At 39.9% G+C, this 22,444-nt stretch overlaps 1 protein-coding gene across 3 annotated transcripts in view; it reads left to right on the top strand.

The window, feature by feature from the left end:
* PBX3 (PBX homeobox 3) overlaps positions 1 to 21,735 on the top strand; it is a 218,316-nt gene extending 196,581 nt beyond the window's left edge. For 2 of the 3 annotated variants that reach the window (XM_026009311.2, XM_026009312.2), the window contains exons 6-9: positions 14,989 to 15,154; positions 16,406 to 16,518; positions 17,370 to 17,459; positions 20,200 to 21,735. In XM_026009311.2, coding sequence (XP_025865096.1) covers positions 14,989 to 15,154; positions 16,406 to 16,518; positions 17,370 to 17,459; positions 20,200 to 20,292 — 462 coding nt within the window. In that variant the 3' untranslated portion in view covers positions 20,293 to 21,735. The remainder of the gene's footprint in view (positions 1 to 14,988; positions 15,155 to 16,405; positions 16,519 to 17,369; positions 17,460 to 20,199) is intronic. The other variant, XM_026009313.2, reaches the window with a different exon arrangement.
* Positions 21,736 to 22,444: the final 709 nt, after the last annotated feature.

Here is a 22,444-nt window from a genome sequence, read left to right as displayed (position 1 = left end):
AAAAAAGTTCAAATGGAAATTTTAGAACCAAAAATACAGTAACCAAAATCAAGACTTCAGTGAATGGATTTAAAAGCAGATTAGACATAGTTGAAGTGAGAATTGGTGAATGGGAAGATGAGTCATAAGAAAATAACAACCCTAAAAAATGGAGAGACAGTAGGATAGAAAATCAGAAAAATAGGGACATTGAGGATGCAGTAGAAAGTCTAACATTGGGGCACCTGGGTGGCTCAGTTGGTTTAGCATCTACCTTTAGCTCAGGTCATGATCCTAGGGTCTTGGGATCAAGCCCCACGTTGGGCTCCCTGCTCTACAAGGAGGTGGCTGCTCCCCCTGCTTATGTTCTTTCTCTCTGTCAAATAAATAAGTAAAATCCTTTAAAAAATAAGATAAAGAGTCTAACATAAATGTAATTGGAGCCCCAGAAGCAAATGTAAGAGTGGGTCAGAAGCAGTATTTAAAATGTAAAGGCTAATAACTTTCCAAAACTGATGGAAGATTCCAAGCCCTAGATTCATGAAAATCTAGAGTCCCCAAACAGAACAAGTATATAGAAATCCACAATAATCACAGTTGAAACAAAAGCAGCCAGAAGAGAAAATAAGATTGCCTTCAAAAAGAAGTAGCGGTTAGACTAACAACTGATTTCTAAATTAAAAGAATAAAGCCATAATATAGTGGAATGATATCTTTAAAGAGATGAACTAAATTAAACATCAACCTAAAATACCATATCTGCCAGAAATATCCTTTGATAGACAAGTTGAAATAAAAATTTGTACCCCTTTCTCATGAAAGGAAGTACCAAAAATACTCTTCATGCAGAAGTAAAAATAAAAAACCAAAACACCAGATAGAGTTTGGGAGATGCAGGAAGGGGTGGAAAAGCAAAGGGTAAATGTATGTGTGTGAATATAAATGAATATTGATTGTTTAAAATAATAATAATAATGTCCTATTGGTTTGTAATATGTATAGAATTAAAATATACAACAATAATGCCTCAGAAGTTATGAGGGGAAGTTAAGTGTTCAGACATTCTTGTTCAAACATTCTTGTGCTTTCTGCAAAAGCTAATAAAAGTACCAGTTAATGTAAAAGTACCAGTTTGACTTTGATAGTCATGAATGTGTAATTTCTAGGGTAGTCATATAAAGAATACTAAAAGAATATATAACTTGGGATGCCTGGGTGGCTCAGTGGTGGAGTGTCTGCATTTGGCTCAGGTCATGATCCCATGGTCCTGGGATTGAGTCCTGCATCAGACTCCAGGTGGAAGCCTGCTTCTCCCTCTGCCTATGTTTCTGCCTCTCTTCTCTGTGTCTCTCATGAATAAGTAAATAAAAATCTTTTATATATATGTAGAACTTCTAAACTAATAAAGAAACAATTTTTTTTAAATTGCTTAAAAAGAAGGAATGATTTTTAAAATAAGCAATCTAAAAGAAGGCAAGAAGGGGGGAGGGGAGAGCATGGTAAGTGGGACAAATAGGAAGCACTTAGTAAGATGTTAAGTTTATATCCAAATAAATATACAAGTAATTCCATTAAGTATAAATGAATTGAGTACTCTCATAGGCAAATATTGTCAGGTAAGACATAAAAATGAAACCTAATTATGTGTGTTCTTTAAGAGACACATCTAACAGTTTTTTTTTTTTTTTTAAGATTTTATTTATTTATTCATGAGAGACACACAGAGAGAGAGGCAGAGACACAGGCAGAGGAAGAAGCAGGCTCCATGCAGGGAGCTCGACATGAGACTCAATCCCAGGACTCCAGGATCTCGCCCTGGGCCGAAGGCAGGCTCTTAACTACTGAGCCACCCAGGGATCCCCTAAGGGACACATCTAAAACATAAGGACATAGAATGAAAATAAGAGTATGGGGGAAATTTTATTTTATTCAAAATAAAATTGGTGTTTCTCTGTTAATAGCAGATAAAAAACACATCAAGGCAAAAATTTTACTAGAGATGAAGGGAGGCACTAAATAATAATGACACAGTGGTTCTGTATTTGTGTGTACCAAAATAGCAGAAGCTCAAAAAACATAAGGCAAAACTTACAGAATTTCAAGAAAAATAGGTAAGTCCACAATCACAATAGATTTTTGCACATTGGAAACCCCCCACACACACACACATACACACACACACACAATCAGGACATAGAAAGGTGCTTCTGAAACATTAGCACACATAAGAATGATCTGGAGAACTTGTAATACAGATTCCTGGGCCTTGTTCCTAGAAATTCAATTCAAAGGATATATAATGGGTCCTGACAATTTGCAGAACCCAAGTGATGCTGATGCTGATGCTGATGCTGATGGTTCCAGAACCACACTTTCAGAACCACATAATTAGCAAACAACTTAATGGATATATGCAGAACACTATATTCAACAACTACAAATGCATGTTCTTTTTAAGTACTTGCAGAACATTTTGAAAGTTAACTGTATTCTGGGCCATAAAATACCTCTCAACAAATTTTAAATAATTTAATACAGAATATGTTTTCTGAGTACAGTGGAATTAAACTCCAACTCGGTAACAAAAGGATAACTAGAAATTCTATTTGAAAATGAAACAATATATTTCTTAGTATTCTCATGAGCTAGTGAGACCACAATGAAAATTGCAAAATATTTTAACTGAATGATCATGAAAATACACCTTTCACCACACCTGTGGGATATGGGTAAACCCATGCTTAAGAGGAAATGTATAACTTTAGATATATATTATATATATAATGTTGGTATTATACATAAAATAATTATATATACTTATATGTATTTGTTATTTATAATATACGATTATATATTATTGTGTATAGTGTGTATATTTTAAATATGTATATAAAGTGAGGAGACTGAAAAATCAGTGAGTTAAGAACTTCATCTCAAGGTATTAAAAGACACTCAATTTAAATAGTGGAAGGAAGGAATAATGAATGTAAGTGCAGAAATTAATGAAATTCTTAAAAAGCATATAGGAGAGCTCAACAAAACCAAAAGTTGTTTCTTTCAAGTCTCCCTTCTACTTCAAACTCTTAGTCCTACTCCCCAAAGGTAATTAACAGTGCTTTAGATATTTGTAATGTTTCTTAATATACATGTTCTTTTCAGATATTTTTTCTGAACCATACTGTATATACTTTTTCCTTCCTTCCTTCCTTCCCTCCTTCCCTTCCTTCCTTCCTTCTTCCCTCCCTCCCTCTCACTTTCCCTCCCTCCCTCCCTCCCTTCCTTCCTTTCTTTTTTCTTTTTTTTAATTTTTTTTTAAGATTTTAGTTATTTATTTATTCATGAGAGACATATAGAGAGAGAGATCGAGAGATAGAGAGAGAGAGAGAGAGAGAAAGAGGCAGAGACACAGGCAGAGGAAGAAGCAAGCTCCATGCAGGGAGCCTGAGGTGGGACTCAATCTGGGGTCTCCAGGATCCCCCCCTGGGCTGAAGGCAGCGCTAAACCCCTGAGCCACCGGGACTGCCCTCTTTTTTTCTTTAAAAGTCTTTGTGCCACAGTTTTTTCATCCATAAAATAGGGTAAATAATAGAACCTGCCTTACTGGATTGTTATGCAGATTTAATGAGTTAATATGTATGACATGGTTTGAATAGTGCTTGGCACTTAAGAAGCCCTCTATAAACGTTACAACTGTTGTTATTACAAGAGGACATATGGACCTGGACAGAATGACAGTGAGGGTAAGCCTGGATTTGGGAGGTCAAAGGTGGTGGTTAGGGACTGCTTTGGAGGAACACTGTCTGCCAGGTACTCTTTATATGAGTGTGGAATGAATGATGTGGCTAGTGATGAGCCAACAGGTAGAATCATTGGCAGAATCAGCCAATAGCCTGGGCTTGTGACTTGCCCTACAAATCTCAAAATTCAGGAGTAGAAAAGGGGTAAAAAAAAAAAAAAAAAAACTAATTGGGTCACTTCACTAGGATATTATCAGGTGACTGGATCAAAGATCAAGTGAGAGAAGTTTTGAAGTAGTATAATTCGTTTCCTTTTCTCCTTCTTGACTTTCTAAAATTAGATATTTAGACCATCGCCCCACAGGCACACCAGGTTCTTTACCAAAAGCAAGTTTTGTTATGTATGTTCTATTTGAAAAGTGGTACTGTCTTTTCATATCAGTTATTTTGAGAAATTGGCACTTTAACTCCCCCTGACTGTACATTCAGTATAGAAAAGTCACTCAGGCCATGCCACCACTATTAAGTAGCACTGTCACCTTGAGCAAGTTATTTAGCCTGAAGTCTCCATTTTTCAACCTGTAAAATTAGGATGGTGATAATCTTTTCAGAGGTTTGAGGGCCTAATGAGATCATATCTGTAGAATGCCTAGTACAGGGCCTGGTATATCATGAGTGCTTAATAAATGCTAATTTGTTACCCATTCATCAGAATTTTCCTGCTGGGTATGTGATACCTACAAAGCCTTGTCAAGATTCTAGAAGAAAGAGGAAAGAGGCTCAGGCCTTTGACAAACTAGTGTAATAGGAGCCCCCTACCCCCGGCCCCTAGCTTTTCACAGGCACCATAAAGATGAGAGCCAGAGAGTGCTGGGGTGCATGGCAAGCGGGGTTGTGTCTAAATTCTTAGTTTCTGAATATACCTACCCTTGGTGTTATTCTTTATTCTAAAAATGCATGTGATTCATTTTCAATGAGAAATAATTCTATATGTTGAAAGGGTAGGTAGTACCATTTTAAATAAATTCAATTAAATCTTCTGGATTTTTTAAAGAGAAAAGAGAACTGAGATGTATATTTAGTAGGGAGTGGTGATTGAATAAATAAGTGTTTCCATGACATAGAAGGCTTGGCTATAGGGCTTCTTTACATAGAACACTGAATAAATGCTGAGGTTTTCTGTTACGTGAAATTTATCTGGACAGAATATCTATCTAGTTCATTATTACTTAAAAAGTGCTTTGAGATTTAATTTGGGGATGCTGGTGTGTTGCCTGAGAGATGGCCCCACCTTTCCATGCAGCTCGTGAGAGGCACTGATGATGTCAGGGTTTCAAAATCTGTCAGGCTTTCCATGGAATCTATTTAGCTGCACACCTAACACATTTTTATTTTTATTTAATGAGAGAAGTAATTTTAAAGAAAAAAATCTTTAACTGAAAACATTGTCTGTGGTAATTTAGAAGCACCCCGAAGCACGTGTTTTAGGGAGATGAACGGTGTCATTTGTTTTCTGTGTACTGTGGCCTGGAGGCTGACGTTTTATATACTTTTGCATATGAGCCTCTTTGTGAATGTCATGAGCCATTCAGTCTATCACGCATAGAGTAGAAAGGGCAAAGCCAAACTGTTAGGGTGTCAGTACATTATGGCAATAAAATTTTTCACAGCCTCAAATAAAAAAAATATATGTAGTACTTGACAAGTGAATCTGTTTTAAATTATTTCAAATATTATGGAAACTGAATTTCTGTTTGTTCACTTCTCCCATTAGAAGTGGGTTATGTTTCAGAAGTTGGTTTTCAAGTCGGTTATTGGGAATTTGGAACTTACTTTCTAAAAAAGAAGAAAAGATGGTTCGGATTTGTGGGCTAGCCCATGTTTTAACCATAAAAGAGCCAGAATACTTTGCATTACATACTCTTGTAGCCCTAACCATTTAATACAATGACAAATAAAAAAAATTGAATAAACTATTTACCCAGAGTGCTAAGAAAAAAACAGGTCTATTAGGTAAAGCATGGTGGAAAAAGGACAAAAATGATTATTGACCTCAGGCAAGTTACATAAACTTTCTTACCTCAGTTTTTAAGTCTATGAAACTGGATCTTTGAGGGGGCTAAATGAGATAATGCATGTAATAATGAGCTCACCGTAATGGCTACTGTTATAAATATAGGTAAAAATAGGATCCAAACCCAGGTTTCTTACAAATTCTAGGTCCAGTGCATTGTCTCACAAGTGGTTATGTTGGGGTGGGAGTGAGGAGGGACCAGGAGGCTTAGGTAGTGCTATCAGCTATTTGTGTGCAACAGTGGCCCATAGGTGTGTGGCAGACAGTAGCACTTGGTCCGAGTGTTACCCACCTTTAGTAGGAGGTTTATTATGCTCCGTTATGCAGGGGAGCACTCCCATTTCCCTTCTCTCACTGTTACCTCTACCCTCTTGCCAGTCTGCACCCCTGCCCCAGCCAGCACTGGGAACATAGACTGGCTCTCCCAGAATCCAATGCTCTGTGGGTGACCTGACCTTAGTGACGACAAGAAGCAGGCAAAGCCAGCAAAGGGTTTGTTGTTGTTGCTTGTTTAAGAGAAGGGAAAGGTAACATTTTTGGGGTACCTGGTGTATTTCAGGCACAGTCCTGTGGTTTTTTTTTTTTCAGTCCTGTGTTTTTTAACATTTTCTCATTTCATTTTCATGACAGCCCCCTTAAGAGTAGATGTTATCCCATCTTGCAGACCAGGAAAGGAGAACCTTAGATGGCATGACAAAGGTAACATAGCTAGGAAATCACAGAGCTGGGATTCACTCACAGAAGGGTCTCTCTGGCTGTCAAGCCCTTGCTCCAGCTGCCCTCTGGGTTCTCCAGGGAATGCACACATATATGGTTATCTCCAGTGTGTCCAGCCATTCTTTCCTTATATAAACCTAACTGAATGCGCGCCCTTGGGAAGGAGAGGACTGGATGAGATTTAGCTTATTAACACCATTAACTTTAAAAATTGAACAGTATCTGGCTTCCATCCCTCATTTCAAATTGAATCACATAAGGGGGATGAAAACATATTGATTAGGGAAAAACTATTTATTAGAGGTAAAATTGTTTACCATGTAAATATGCTACATGTTCCATTATACACGACTTGGCATTTCAACATTTCATAATCTGTTGCATTTAATTAGGCACAGTACATAAAGTATGCATCACAAGTAAACAGGGGAAATGCAATGGCAAATCTTTCTAAGATTTGTGCTTCATAAATTCTGTTTCCTAATCTCAGTAATGATGTTTTAGTGTCAGCTGCTGCTTTTCCAAACTAATGCCTATCCTCTACCTAATGTATTTTATGCAAGGAAGCAAAATTAAAGATGAACTCTAAAGTTCTACGCTTCTGCATCTTAAAGATTAGGTCTTTAATAATTTTTCTTTTATTTAACGTTGTTAAAATGATAAATGTAGTGATAGAATGTGAAAAGTAAGATACAATTAATGCTAACTAATTAATAAACTGCCTTGCAGTGACTGTAGAGACATTGTAGATGGTTTAGCTTTATAATTTGAACATGGAGTTTTCAAAGCAGTCTGGGAAATTTTAATGGCTGGAGATTTACAAAGTGTCTGGTTTTAATTATTTCAAGAATCCTTGGACCTGCCAAGTTTGTCCTCCTGATAGAATACAGAAATGGGATTGTTGATTCCTGTGGTTGTGTGGGCAAGCACAGGGCCTGGTACACTCTGAGAGATTGTTACATGACTTCTAAACGATATTTTTAAGAGGCAGATTGGTTTCTTTCTTCATTGTAAAGTAGATTTTTCTAATTAAAATGAAACAGTACCTGCTCATCTGAAATCAATTTGGATGTTTGAAAACACACAGAAAAATACATTGAAATTACTTATAAATCTACTCTAAAAGATAATCACATATTGATTAGCATGTGAGTCCTGATAACCTTTTCTCTGTGCATATGTGAATATTTTTACCCCCCAAATTTTCATGCTGTATGAAAGAAAAACAATGCCCTTTGCTCCTATTTATAACATATTGTGAATATTTCCCCATGTTAATAAATATTCTTCTTCAATATTATTTTTTTTTTTAATTTTATTTATTTATTCATGAGAGACACAGAGAGACAGGCAGAGACCTGGGCAGAGGGAGATGCAGGCTCCTCATAGGGAACCTGATGTGGGGTTCCTTGGAACCATGACCTGAGCTAAAGGCAGATCAGATGCTCAACCACTGAGCCACTGAGACATCTCTTCAATATGATTTTTAATCAATGATCATGTTCCATTATACAGGTGTGCTATAAATCTACATTCTTTTTCTAATGTAAGTAGGACTGTAGGGAATCTCTTTGTGCATATATCTCCGAATATTTCCTCGATATAACTTCTAGTAATACTGATTCAAAGGGTGTGTGCATATTTGTTGGCTTACTCTCCAGAAAGCTTATGCTAAATATTAAGTAAACTATATCTATTTCCATTTTCTTCTTTAATCAGAATGTTTTTGATTTCCTGAAGCTGACAAATTCATTGTCTAGCTTTAAAAGGTCATGGTGACACATAGAAGTGATTGCCTGAATGAGCACCATTTTTATAGCCAGAGGTCTCTAATAGGCATACCCCATCAGAGGGGTGCCCACACTGTACTCACACAATGAAATTAAAATGAAACCAGAGTTAGCCTGTTCACTTAAGGCAACAGTCTTGAACTAGGGTATATATGGTCCACAGAGTAGCTGAGGACATTCCAGAAGTTACTAGGGCATGGTGGTTCTAAGATTTTCACTGGCCGACTTTCCTTATATATGTATATACTCTCTCCTAAAAATCTATGAGCCTCAGAAAGCTGCTGTGGTAGAAGCGCTGTGTGGTTTTTCCCTCCTCCACTTTATCACTTACCATTTTTCCAACTGGGTAGCTCAGGTGTTGAGCATCTGCCTTCGGCTCAGGTCGTGACCCTGGGGTCCTGGGATCAAGTCTCGCATTGGGCTCCTGCAGAGAGCCTGCTTCTCCTTCTGCCTATGTCTCTGCCTCTCTGTGTTTCTCATGAATAAATAAATAAAATCTTTAAAAAAAAAAAAAAGGAATACTCCCATCCTATATGATGACCCATTGTCCCAAAGTGTGAGACCCTCTCTGGTGCCCACCAAGGGATTGTGTAAAATACTGGTAATAACCAAACTGCCTTCAATCAGCACTTTATAATCCTACACCCCTCTGATTAAGAAATGCATGTTAGATTTAAAACAAAAACAAAACACTTTACTTTTGACAATCAAAACAAATACTTTTATTTATAAGTCTTTGTATTGCTTTGATAAATTTTGGACAAATTGTAATGATAGCTTAATCCAGAAAGATACATTAAACATGTAGAGCCTTATAATTATAGGCAATAAAAACAGTTTAAATTTTCAATTTCCATACATTTCTTTTGCACAGCATGAAAGTGTTTTGCATTAGGAGAATATGGAAGGGAAATACACTTCTAAGAACAAAAGAGAACACAAAATTTTTGACTGTTAAAGAAAAGTTATGTATTTTTGAAATGGATAGTGGGTATCAAATTGCTATTTAAATTTGGCTGGATACATTTTAAAGAATAGTGTTGCAGTTTTATTTTAAAATGTCAAGATTTATGACATAGTGAAATAACATTGTTTACAACTCTAAAACTTATAATGAAAAATTATAGATGCTAACTTAAAAAATGTGCAAAGGACAGAATATATGTGAGCAGGTACCTGATAATTCAAAATTTCTTAAGGGAATATTCCAGCAAAAAGTGGGCCATCTATTGACACAGGACAGGTACCTGGCTGGGAATGCCACCTCCCCTGGCCTCAGGTGGCCTCACCTGACCCCATTCCCCACTGCACTTCCTAGAAATCTCAAGCCCAGCCTTTGTTTTCCTTCCACTTCTCTTCCACCTAGTGAGGCCGTGCAGAAGGGAGGCATGAGATAGCCTGCAGGGGCCCCTTCAGGCTTTCCCTTTCCCTTGCTCTCCCTGGTCCTGTTTAGGAGCCAGAGCCTGGTGCTCCTTCCAGTGCCTTTACTCATGCCCATCCACTGCTACTCACCCCGCCCCCTGTGGTGCCCTGATTCTCACCAGTGGGAACTGGCCTATCCTATTAGTCCTTCACTCAGACATCACATCTTTCAGAAACATTCCTTGGATCTCTGTTCCTCTTTTCCTTTATAATGGCTTCTCCTTCCTTTCTCACTACGCTAGAGGGGTTTAGAGATTGAAAGGGAAAAAAAGGAGTTAAGTTCTAGAGCAGGAAGAGGTAGGTAGCAGCTGATGTTTTTGGCTTCTCTGTGTCCACAGAGCTTCTAGAGGTTTGTGCCTCTGAAATATGCAGTCTCAATAAAAATGCTGTTGAATTGAAGCTGAGTCCAGTTCAGGCTCCACATTACCTCAGAAGTCTCCTCTGACTTCCCAGACCTGCTGGCACTTCTCTTCCTTCAGATCCCTGCTGTGCTTAGTTAGAATCTGTACTGCACAACTTGGTGTGATCATTACTGTCCTCCAATTTTTGCAAATTATTTTGAGTATCTAGCATTGTTTTTATAATCATATTGCAAATTCTAGGCAGGTAGAGGTACATGTTTGTTTATTCTTTTATCTCTTCGTGGCACTGTAATAGATCCTCAGTAAACATCCAATTAGTATGGAAAAGGAAAAAATTGATGGGGAACCCTGGTGTTGAAACCTGGACCTATCACACTTTGCTGTATGATTTGGGGCAACTTGTGTAGTCTGGATCTCTTATTCCTTGGTTGATATAACATGGGTGATAGTAATAGCTAATACTCATCAAGTAATTATGATGGGCCAAATCATTAACATACCCAACAATTTGAAGAGTTTGTCTCTCTTTAGATTCCACATATCAAAAAATTTGGCTTTTTTTTTTTTTTAAGATTTTATTTGTTTGAAAGAGCAAGAGCATGAGTAAAGAGAAGGACAGAGGGAGAAGAAGCAGGCTCCCTGCCAAGCAGGAAGCCCATTGCAGGACTCAATCCCAGGACTCTGGGATCATGACCTGAGCTGAAGGCAAATGCTTCACCGACTAAGCCACTCAGGCATCCCAACATTTGACTATTTAAAAGTGATTGGCAGTCTGCTGCTGAATTGAGCTCAGGAAATGCATGGCCTTAGTAAATGGGAGAGACTGGAAGCTTTTTTGGCCACTTCTTGGCCTTATAGAAGGGCTCCAGAAAATTAGCAGCCTGCAGAATGTTCACTACTCATTTCCCCAGCTGCCAAAGGCTCACTCACAATCTGGGAGCTGATAGCAGTGAACAAGAGTAGAAAGAGGAATGTATTTGTGTTCTTATTCTCTCTTCTTGTTTTTAATTGATCTTAAAATCTTGCCTGGCCCTTCACCTTCTGCACAGTCCAGAGTCATGAATCCTTGATACATGGCTCAAAAGAGAAGCATGTGACAGCATATTCCCTTTCTCTCCACCAATTTCCTGCCTGTTTCTGTTCTGGGACCAACATACAGATCATTCTAGTTCAGAGATGGAGCAAGCTCTGCTCTACTTACTTCCTGTGTGTACAGCTTGGCTTTACTGTGAGAACCGTGTAGGAGGGACACATGTGATCTGTAGCTTTGGGTGCTTCCCACAGGGTGAGGGTGGAGGTTCTTTTGCAACTAATTGTACCCATTTGTTTCTAAAAGGTGACAGAAATTCCTGAACTTAGATGTCGATTTATAGATTAATTACACTGATCTTAGTTGCAGCAGTATAGTCTTAATAGCCGATCGCTGCAATACCCAAATCTGTGATATCAGAATGTGACGTGCATATTTTAATTTGAGAAATAGTTTAACATTTTTAGATATTCATTTAGATGTGGTTATGCAGGTTAAACATAACGTATGATCACTGCTTCTTTCATTGCTTCCAATTAAACCTTGCTTGTTAGTTTAACCTCTAGGTAATCCCATCAAACAATTGGTGTCAAGGAAACACTGCCCACAGTAGCTTCGGATGAGTGGCCATTAATTTTAATTGCCTTGATATTAAAGATTAAGAAGTATTGGGACTAGCAGAATAGAAACGATCTGATGTCAAGCAAATCCACTTGCTAAAGCTTCCCCAGGCTGCTGGTGATATTAAAATTTTACTGTGAGAATTAAATAAACCTTTATTAGTGATGACTGTTGTTTGATTGGTCCAGGGGTATGCATAAACACAGGATTCTTGCATATCTGGAGATGAGACCCTTCAGTGGTACAGAGATTCCTCAATTATGAAACTGTTAATAAAGCTGTAATCTGATTTTCCAGGCTAGGTTTCATTAATGTATTATAGCTTCTCTGATTGTCAAGGTAATATTAACTACAAAGTATGGAATTCAACAGAGAATTGTTTAGAAGAGGAGAATTCTAAGATGGGCCTTTGTTGCTAAATTCAGAGTTGGGGAATTTTCATTAATTATACTTAAGAAATGCCAAATTCCCTCTCAACCAGGAATATCTCCCTTCACACTGTAGATATATTCAATATTTAACTCTTTTGAAGGTCTGCCAGTCTTATTCAGACAAACTGGAGTGATGTATGTTGAAGGAGTTTTTTGCAAACCAGCTCTCTAAGTGTGCCTTCTGAGCTGAGAATGTGCTTGTGAAACATGAGGTAGGGTCTGAGAGAACTTGCTTTAACCAGCATAATCAGAACAGATACCTTTATGTTCCTTTTTCAGTCTTGAGTCAGAACTTTTGTTTTTAGAGTCCTATAATTCTGATATGGGAATGACCCTAACAGTCACTGAACTGACTTCTCCCAGAGTATCTGTCTCCCTGTTCTTAGAGGCCTGGGCCCCACATCAGCGTCATCTCTGGCTTCCCCCTCTCCCCTGACCTCTACAGCTGGTCTGTGGCTAATTCTGCCAGTGTCTTCCCCTCGATAGCTGTCTTCTCCATAACTACAGCTTTACCTGGTTATGGTTTTCATTTCCTCCTTCCCTTTGCATTCTCCTGGCTCTTCCTCCCACTACCACATCCTACTCAATGATCATGTGCTCCTATCCCAAGCCTTTGGAGCTCAAAGAAGGGAGGGCAGAGAATACCAATCGCCTAGTGGAATTCAGTCCCTCAGGGCTGTTTGAGAACCTAGTATTATCACCAGCTAGGTGTTGGAACTAAAGCCAATGATTAGAAAGGAGAGGGAACCAGATCTTAGTTCTATATAGGGAACTGTATATCTGTCAGAATTGTCCAACGGGGAATCAGGGACTTTGTAAGGTAGGAAGTACCACGTCTCTAGAGGCAGAGATGCCATGAACGCAAAGAGAAAACAGAGAAGGAGGTACAAGTTAAGAGGACACATAAACTCCATTTTAGACCTATTAAGTTGGAGGTTGTGGCAAAACATTTATATATTAGTGTCTTTAAAGTCAAGAACCAAAATTCATAGAAGTTAGGGCTAGAGATGGAACTCTGGGAGTCATCCACACACAGAGACAATGATTGAAATCAATGTGGATAAGATTGCTCAAGGAGAAGAGAGAAGAGGACCAAGAGCTGAGTTTTGGAGAACACACACACAGACACATGCATGCACACACACACACACTGGCATATCAGACAATCCCGAAAGGTCAAACAAGGAAAGAAAAAAGGCCATTGAATTTGGGACAGGTTAAGTTATGTAACCACCTCAGTCAACCACCTAGTCCTTGAGATTAAGATTAAATGAGAGAATATATGCAGAGGGTTCTGCATAATGCTTGACACATGGGAGATAGTCATTAAATGATGGTTATTATGACCCCTAAAATTTGGTATGAAGGAAGGAAGTGCTATATACGGTCCATAACGGGTGAGGAGGGTGGGGGGGGATACTAGTGGAACAGGAGCAGCTAGGAAGTCCGGATCTGTAGCATATTTACTTCCTGGTGCGTTTTGGCTTCTCTCTATCTGATGAACTCATGCTCATGGTTCCCACATGGATCCTCAGTGAGTATGTTTCCCCACTATGAGACAGCATGTGGGCAGTAGCAAGGGCATATTGTCTTCCTCAGGTGGCTTCCTTGCCAGGGTTCTCTGGCTTCTTCTGGAAGGATGATTGCCATGGGTTGAAGAATTAGTTCTATTTCCAAAGCAATTAAACTCTTGGCAGAGAAGGTCAATAAGCATACCCACTGGCACAAATTGGGTTGGAGGGCTCACACCACTCCTTATTTTTCCTCAGGGCCTCTGAATAGCTGTTCAGGATAAAACAGTGCCCCACACAGCCTGATACCACAGCAACATGCCCCTTTGACAGATTATTAAGAAATTATTGAAGAGTATTTTTAAACTGTTACTTTAACAAAAGAGAGAGGCCAGAGCCTTTTATATAGCAGGCAGGTACCTTTTTATAAACTGCAGCGTGGGTTTTAGTTTCTTTATAGAGCTCAGCTACAGGTGCCTGAACACATCACATAACTATGAGCAAGGAATCTCGGGCTGAAATTTTGCTGTCAGTGAAATGTGATGACATCTTCCTGTTGCCGAGCTCCTCTTTAGAAATCTCTTCCATTTGCACGGGCTGACATCATAAGTTGTGTGTAAAAGACCTAAGTATATTCCAGCTGATGAAATCAGAGCAGCTCCCCTATATTTGCATTTGACCTTATTGGAATTACTTAAATTTCAAGTTGTGACCTTCTCGTGTGTTAACTGGAGGAGCTTGAGCAGCCACCTTGGCAGACATAGTACCTTCAAGACAGGAGACAAAAGCATCATTCATCCATTATTAATTGATGTTATTCTTTTCAGCAGACCAAACATGATTCTACTGTCCAGCTGCCAAAATCATTCCAGACCCAAAAAGAATAAGTCATTCCTTCACAAAAATTTATTATTTACCTAACTTAACAAAAATGTTCCCCCTTTAGGTTTTCAGCTACTTTTGGGTGGGGGGCTGGTCATTCATATACTAGTTGGTATATACCAACTGAATACTTTTTAGGAACAGTGCACCAGTCCTCTTTAATATTACTGTTGCTAACTCCAAGAAGTGGTATTGATTCTGACTGTCAAGGTTTCTGAAGAGAGAAAACAAACCCCAAAAACCATTATGCACCATCCACAGGATGTGATTGCAAGCTAAGAATTGAATGTCTCCCAAGGAAAAAAAAAAAAAAAAAAGAATGTCTCCCAAGGTGTCTCTCTGGTGTCCAACAGTTATTATTGGAGGTTTGACTCTTTTTTTTCCCCCCTTTTGACCTCTCTTTCCCTTTACTCATGTCCCTGTAATCTGTAGGTATCCAACTGGTTTGGCAACAAACGAATCAGGTACAAGAAGAATATCGGCAAGTTTCAGGAAGAAGCCAACCTCTATGCCGCAAAGACAGCCGTGACGGCTGCGCATGCAGTAGCTGCAGCTGTGCAGAACAACCAGACCAATTCGCCCACCACACCAAATTCTGGTGCGTACTGGCTGCTCTCTCCCTACTTGGCTCAGGCAGCCTTGTGCCACAAAACCCTGTCCCAAAGGCCAGGACACCAGAGCCATACTGAGGACACAGTGGATTTATAAAGGAAGATTTATATTAAAATGAGGGCTTATTCTAGGGCTGGGCGAATGAGTGGATGGCCAGAGTCTGTAAACCCACTGTTCATAATGAGTGCTACTCGCTACTGGTAGATTCTGGAACCTTTACACTTAATAGTGGTTTTTAATTCAGCAGTTATGCCAAGTGCTATCACTAATAATTATTTTAACCATACTGTTCCATGTATCATTTTAACATCCATAGTGATCTGTCAAAGAATAAAGGGAATTGCAGAAGTGGGAGGTTAAACTGTTGCTGTGCATCATGAAGCTAGAATGTTGGAGTACAGCAATGCTTTCTGGTTAATATAGTGGCAGACTCCAGTCTGCTGTCCTTCTTGGCATTTCCTTAGCACCTGTGCTGCCATGGCAGGTGGTGAGCCACGAGGGGTGTGACAATACATGGATGCAGTATCTGCAATATTGTGGTACATTTGGACCACATTTTATGTGACATTTGTGATGGAGTTAAAAACATCTAAAAACTACAGGGAGCCTGAGTAACAGTGAAAGATGTGCAGCTCGTCTACGCAGATGAACACAAGAAGCAATTCAAGGCACTTTTCTAAGAAGATCTTTTATATATAATCTTTAAAAGTTCAGAAAGCAAGGGGATTTTATTTGTTTGTTGTCTTTCTCCCACCTTCTCTCCCTCACCTCCCTTGCCCCAAACTCCTCACCCCCTGTGCTTTTTAATGAAACATAAGCAGGTGAAAGCTAGGTAGAAGGTATGGCTAAGAAAGAGCTTCAGAAAAATGTTTCTTCTCCACATAATTGTCTACTGTGACAGTTAATGATGGCAAAGAGCTCATTTCATGACTGAACCCTAGAGATAAATGAAAAGAAGGGGGTGGCTCCAGGCCAGCTGCTGGGTGTTTTTCTGCTTCCTTCAATTTGCTCTTTGTTTCTTATTTGGGTTTCCCCACTGGTAGAACTTTACTAGCTGCAAAATGAATCACAGGACTTAACTCCTTGGAGTGATCCTCCATCTTCTTAGATCTGGAAATGCTTTATGTTGTACCAGACCTTTCCCTTCTGCACCTTTTCTCCTTTCCCTGCCTACAGGTCTTTGAGGATTATGTGTGTAGCTCTCTGTTATTCAGCTACTTAACTCTTTCCTTTCCAGGTTCTTCTGGTTCTTTTAACCTCCCAAATTCTGGGGACATGTTCATGAACATGCAGAGTCTGAATGGGGATTCTTACCAAGGGTCCCAAGTCGGAGCCAATGTGCAATCACAGGTAGGAGAAATGCCCCAACTGGGGCCTTTCTAGCAGGGTAGGGTTTGGGTTCAAAACTCCATACTCTTACCCCATGGAAGTGGTCTGCACATCCATGCAGAACCTGTGCTGGGTGCTTCCCAATGTGACCCATCTGCCCCACCATTTAATTTAATGAGAAGTCAAGTGAACAGTGACTTTTGATGATTCAAACCTAATAAACTTTGTGAATGCATTCGGCTCTGGCTTGAGCTCATGGAGAGGGATGGGTGCATCTTACCTTTGTAACAACAGCAACAACAACACATTGTGTGTGCAAATGTATGTATGGTTTAAAAACATATTACTGTTTCATTTCTGAAAATTTTAAAGTCAGAATTTAAAAAAACCTGAGTTCTTAAAGTATATCCTAGGTTCAACTCTTTTCTAATCCTCGTAATTGAGAGCAACTACTTGTGTTTATGTGTTCAGGTGTGTGTACGTGTGTGTGCGCGCACGCGCTCGTGTGTGTGTGTGTGTGTGTGTGTGAGAGAGAGAGAGAGAGAGAGAGAGAGAGAGAGAGAGAGAGAGAGATCCAGTATACATATTTATAAGTAGTTTTCACCCATAGCCACACACATTTCGTTGACGTAGATGGAAAGTTTGCATTGCCAGGAAGCTGTTATTGTTTGGCTGGCATGAAAAACAAAGATGTGTGAGTTTAAATATGCAAAGAATTGTTGAAATTCTGCCAGTCACATTTGATTGATAAATTTGTCTTTCATTGAAGATGCTAAACCCTTGTGGCACACATAATTCAAATTGTTTCCTTTTGTAAATTATGATGTTTTAATAGATTTGGGATGATGAATTTTATTTCGTCTCACTTCTAGGTGGATACCCTCCGTCATGTTATCAATCAGACGGGAGGCTACAGTGATGGCCTTGGAGGAAACTCACTGTACAGTCCACATAATTTAAATGTGAGTACTCTGGGGAACCAGATTCAAAGAGCTGGAGGAACAGCGGTGGGTCAACAATGACTAATAAATAAATTAATAGCCATTTGACTTGGCTTCTCATCTTGTTGGCAGGTGGGGAAGGCAGCATTTCTACTGCACTTTTATTTTATGAACCTAAACACTTAATGTTACCGTGATGCCCTTAGAAGTCCTCACACCTAACCAGGGTGGCTAGCATTCTGTCGTCAATAGGGACTCAAACGTCAGCCCGTTAAGATGCCATCTTTCCTACTGGCTGTGTTGTATTCCAGGGAGATGGTGAAAAACAGGTCATTTATCTTAGAATCAAGCAGCAGGAAACATTCCCATAGCTCAAGTGAAGGGGACAACCTTGGAGGGTCCCAGACAGATCAACAGACCAATTCTCAACAAAGAATTCTGTTCTTAAGAGCAAGCTAGCTGTGTTGTCGATGTGGGATGAGAAACCTGTTCAGCACTTTTAGTGGCCTCGATTTTTTTTTTTTAATTATGGAGGAAATAATTTTAGCTTGTGTAACCAATTCACCAAAACTTCACTTCTACCCCACACTGACATGGATGGGAAATGGCAAGATTTACAGGCCCTGCAAGGGATCCAGGGGCGGGGGTCATCAGAGGGGACTGGGTGGGCAGTGGTGAATAGAACCTGGGATTCCAGACTTAAGGAGAAAACGAACTGCCCCAAGCATGGTGGTAGAGTTGGGAGGAAAGTGGACAAAATTCTCCCTTTTTTAGGGCCTTGGCTGCTATGACAGTAAACATTCATGATTGAAAAAGTGATTGAGAATGTTCGATTGTAAAGGGAAGAAAGGACCATTAAATACTCAAATCTTTTACATTTGAAATGTCAAATCTTTCTTTTTGGGTTTATAAATAACTCATAATAACCCACAACAAACCATATAAAAAGCCTTTTAGTTGCATTTCTCCTTTTTCATTTAAGTGTTTTGAAATGCTTCAGAGAATGTGCGATATCCTTATCAACATGATAAAATATGAAACTGTGATTGCCTGCAGCATTTTACAGACATGAATTCCATCTTCACTGATGAGGCTTGATAAGGCGCTGTTGTATAATACAGTGCATAATCTCAAACCACCAGAGGAAGGATTAATTTATTTTGAAAAAAAAGAATGCTTGCTGACAACCTCTCCTCCAGCTGCCATGCTGGGTAAAAATATTGTACATTTGTTGTTTATAAATTTGGATAAAAGAGGAATGATGTTTACTTCAGATGGAATATCTTTAGACTTGTATCTGTGTAAGAGTTTTTCTTTTTCTAAGTAGATTTTCATACCTGAAGGGTAAAAACAGCTTACTGTTTAGATAGAGAAGAGGATGTCTTAGAGTCCCACAAACGCACATGAGTGTGTCACCATCCAACCTGCAAAACCAAGGAGGCTATGGAAATGCATCACCAGAGCATTAGCTTTTTCCTAGCTGCAATTTGATATGCCCCAAGCCTGGAAAATCCTTTTCCCCTTTGACTCTGGTCATCTCTGTGGGATTCTTTGATCCCCCTTCTACTTCCTTTCCCTTGGTCCTAGAGGGAGGAAAGGTGCTTTCCATGCAGCACTGCACAGTGAATCAGAAGACAGGGCACTCTCTAAGAACAGTGACCATGGGAGAAAGAAACAGGCCCAGCAAGCACAGAGCTCATCCAATAGCCACATCTGGGCTGGGTGGGGACTCCAGACCCCATTCCCAGTAGCCTAGTGGCACAGGCCTCGAAGAAGACATTTTAGATGGACTCACAGAAGTCGGAGACTCAAGCAAAAGAAGCAGGGGAGCCTGATGACCCACACTGACACTGGTGTGGGCATCCGGCTCTGGGGACAGCATAGCAGGAGGCTGGGCTGAGCCGTAGGCACTGGGTGTCAGCCAGCTCACCCTTGCCTTCTCTCCAGGAAGGCCCGCCCCGTCACTTCCACTCAATGTTCCCCAACTTACAAGCCCAGCACCTCCCTCTTCTTGACTGACATAAAAATATGTAGCGACAAGCTGTCTGCCACAGCAGAAATCTGATCAGACATTGATTTCAGCAATTGCCTCTATAGGCCAAGACATAAGGCAAATTTGTTTTGGAGCACTGTTACTGCTGATGCAGGGCTGAGGCGGGAAGGGCCAGTGGCATGCGAAAAGCCGTAGCAACATCCCAAATAGGAGCTCCAGTTAGAGATAATTGGAATACAGATTTGAATAGTGTGCTCCTCCGCAGTTCATGCATTTTCATTCTGGAAGATGCGATTTGGAGGGAAATTCTGGCCTTCATTTTCCCAGGGTTACAGTAGCCGGCTATCAGGGAACTTCTTCTCTATGGAAATGAGGATTAAGCTGGGCTGGAGGTTATACTTCATGGAGCCCAAGGACTGGCTGAGGCCTTGAACTGAGCTTCTCCACTACTCCCTTCTTAAAAGATCTCTTTCCCAGTCGCTTTATTTTTACAGCAAATCAAAGGCTGAGCTGCGTGCCAGCTTGAGACTCACTGAAGCTCTCCTTCAACGAGCTGATTTATTGCCAAGACTTTACTTGGTGGGATGGATTTGTTTTACATGCATTTAATCCTACTTTAACACATGCTTCAAACTCCTGCCAATGTGGGTTTAGAAAATACATTTTGCTAATGTATCTTTGCTCTCGTGTTGTCATGTGAGTGTTTTAAATTAGGGAATAGAATTAATATGGAGAAGTGTACCCGTTGAACTGCATTTCTCTTTTCAGGCTAATGGAGGCTGGCAGGACGCAACAACTCCATCTTCGGTGACTTCCCCGACAGAAGGCCCAGGAAGTGTGCACTCTGATACCTCTAACTGATCTCTGGCAACACTTTTCCCTGAGCTGACATGCCTTGATACGTGCATTCAGAGCAACAGGAGGAAAAGGAAAGAGTTTTTGTAGCCCACCATTTACAGCTTTACTGTAAAACCTTGTCTTATTAGAGAACTTGGTAAATCAGTTTTTTAAGGAATCATAATCATTTGTATTTATACTTAAAAACACATAATGTTAAAAAAGCACTTTATCCAATTAGGCCAAGATTTAACATTGTTGACAGTCCTATAGCTATTTTATCATAATTTATTATCAATATTTTACATTAATTGTTTCACAGTTGCCAATGACTTGGCCTTAAGGGTAAAAAGTACAATATATGCTAAACCTCAATCGTTAAAGCAGATGCAAAGATTCACCTCACCTAAATTGAATTTCTTGCATATTTTCATCACGGACTTTGTCTTTCTTTCATATCACTAATGGGGTTGGAATGAAGGAGCTGTTTGGCTATCTCTGTTAACGATGGTTTGTTTAAGAATCTTCCTGGTCACGTTTGTGTTTCGATCTCTTATGTTATAATTAGATCATAGACTGGTAGCATCTTTTCTCTCTCTGGAAGCACCAGTGCCCAGAGTAGGCTCGGTAATTAAATTATGGATCCAGATTGTTCTGAGAGATGAAGACACTTGCTGCTGATAAGAGGAGAACACGAGATCCGTCTGGGGTTGTACGGTGTGCGCTGGGTGCTGCACGGACTTGTCAAGGTTTGCTATGTCCTCTGGGCATCCACAAAGGCCCTGCTCTCTGGAGTGTTGTATATAGTGTAGCAAAAGAGTATTTATACATCTCACCAATCAAAACACAGCTTTATTACCTCATGCGAACTCATACAAACCAATAGAATTTCAACATGTTCTGTAGCTTAGAGTGCTCACTTACTACCTCTGAACAATACTCACGCTGTAGTTTGTCTCTTTCTTACCTTTTTGCATCTTGTAATTAACTCTTTGTTTCCTTCATAAAATGTAATGTACATTGTAATCTTTTAAAAGAAAAATCAGGGTTGCATTTGCAACTTTTAAAAAACCGAGAGTGGAAACATTGGGTCTTCAATGAACACAGGATCAGTAGAACTGTTGTAAATACTGAGAAAGCATTTTGAATGTTCTTCATCTTATTACTAATCCATGCAAAAAAGAAAAAAAAAAAAGCGGCGCCGATTGTGATGCATTCAAAGTCCAGTATTCGGTACTGTATATTTCACCCTGTGTGCTGGGGCCCCCTCTCCTTCCTCTCTTTTTGTATTGTATGCGATTCTGAAACTGATTGAGTCATGAAAATAATTTGTGGCGGTGATTCTAATGTATTAAAACTGTTTCGTGTTCCTTTCTAACTGGATTACACCCTGGATTGAAAAAGTCTTCCTCGTGGTAGCTCTATGTAGTTTCAAACATGAATAAACTTTTTGCTTTCATGATTAAATGTTGCAGTGTCTTAAGTAGGCTGCCACAGGAGCCGGCCAGGGGGTCCGGCAAACAGAAAGCCTGCCCAGAAGCGGGCCGGGCCGTGGGAAGGTGCAGCCTGTCACACCACACAGGGGCTTTGAAATGATGGGAAAGCAAGTGGTGGAGAACAGCTCAACTGACTGGCTGCCCCCCTCTGCGTGGACTCCCAGCTAACTCCTGGACCGTTGTTACGTGTCCTCTGTGGATCCCTGTGTTCTAAGAACTCCCCGGGGATGGTATTACCCCACTGGCAGAGATTAGGAAAGTAAAGCTCATAAAAGTTAAGCAAATGCCACAAGGTCACAGGCCTGGTACAACGGGGGGCCACCCTGGAACCCAGGTCTGCCCAGAAGCTCACACTCTCCCAACCTGATGATGCCCCTGGCACTTGTTAGATGTAAAGACCTTTTTGTTCTTGTTGTAATTTATTTTAAAATAACCAGTCTTGTTGCCTTCACTTCATTTCATAGCTTCTGTGCGATGCCAGTCAAGAACAAGCAGGAGCTCCTCTGAAAAGAGTAAGCCTCAGGTTGCCAGTGAAAAAAACCCCGATGTCCACACCTTCTCTAGACATACCCTTTAAAACTCCAGACTGATGAAATGTTAGACCAACAAGAAATCCTTTCATTAGATTAAACATTGTTTCTGTTTTATCAAGATAGTTAGAAATCCCATGTTTATGCACA

The sequence above is a fragment of the Vulpes vulpes genome, chromosome 2 (genome assembly GCF_048418805.1).
Source record: "Vulpes vulpes isolate BD-2025 chromosome 2, VulVul3, whole genome shotgun sequence".
Lineage (NCBI taxonomy): Eukaryota > Metazoa > Chordata > Mammalia > Carnivora > Canidae > Vulpes > Vulpes vulpes.
The sequence above is the reverse complement of the archived record's forward strand: the minus strand, read 5'-3'. Positions and strand labels throughout refer to the sequence as shown.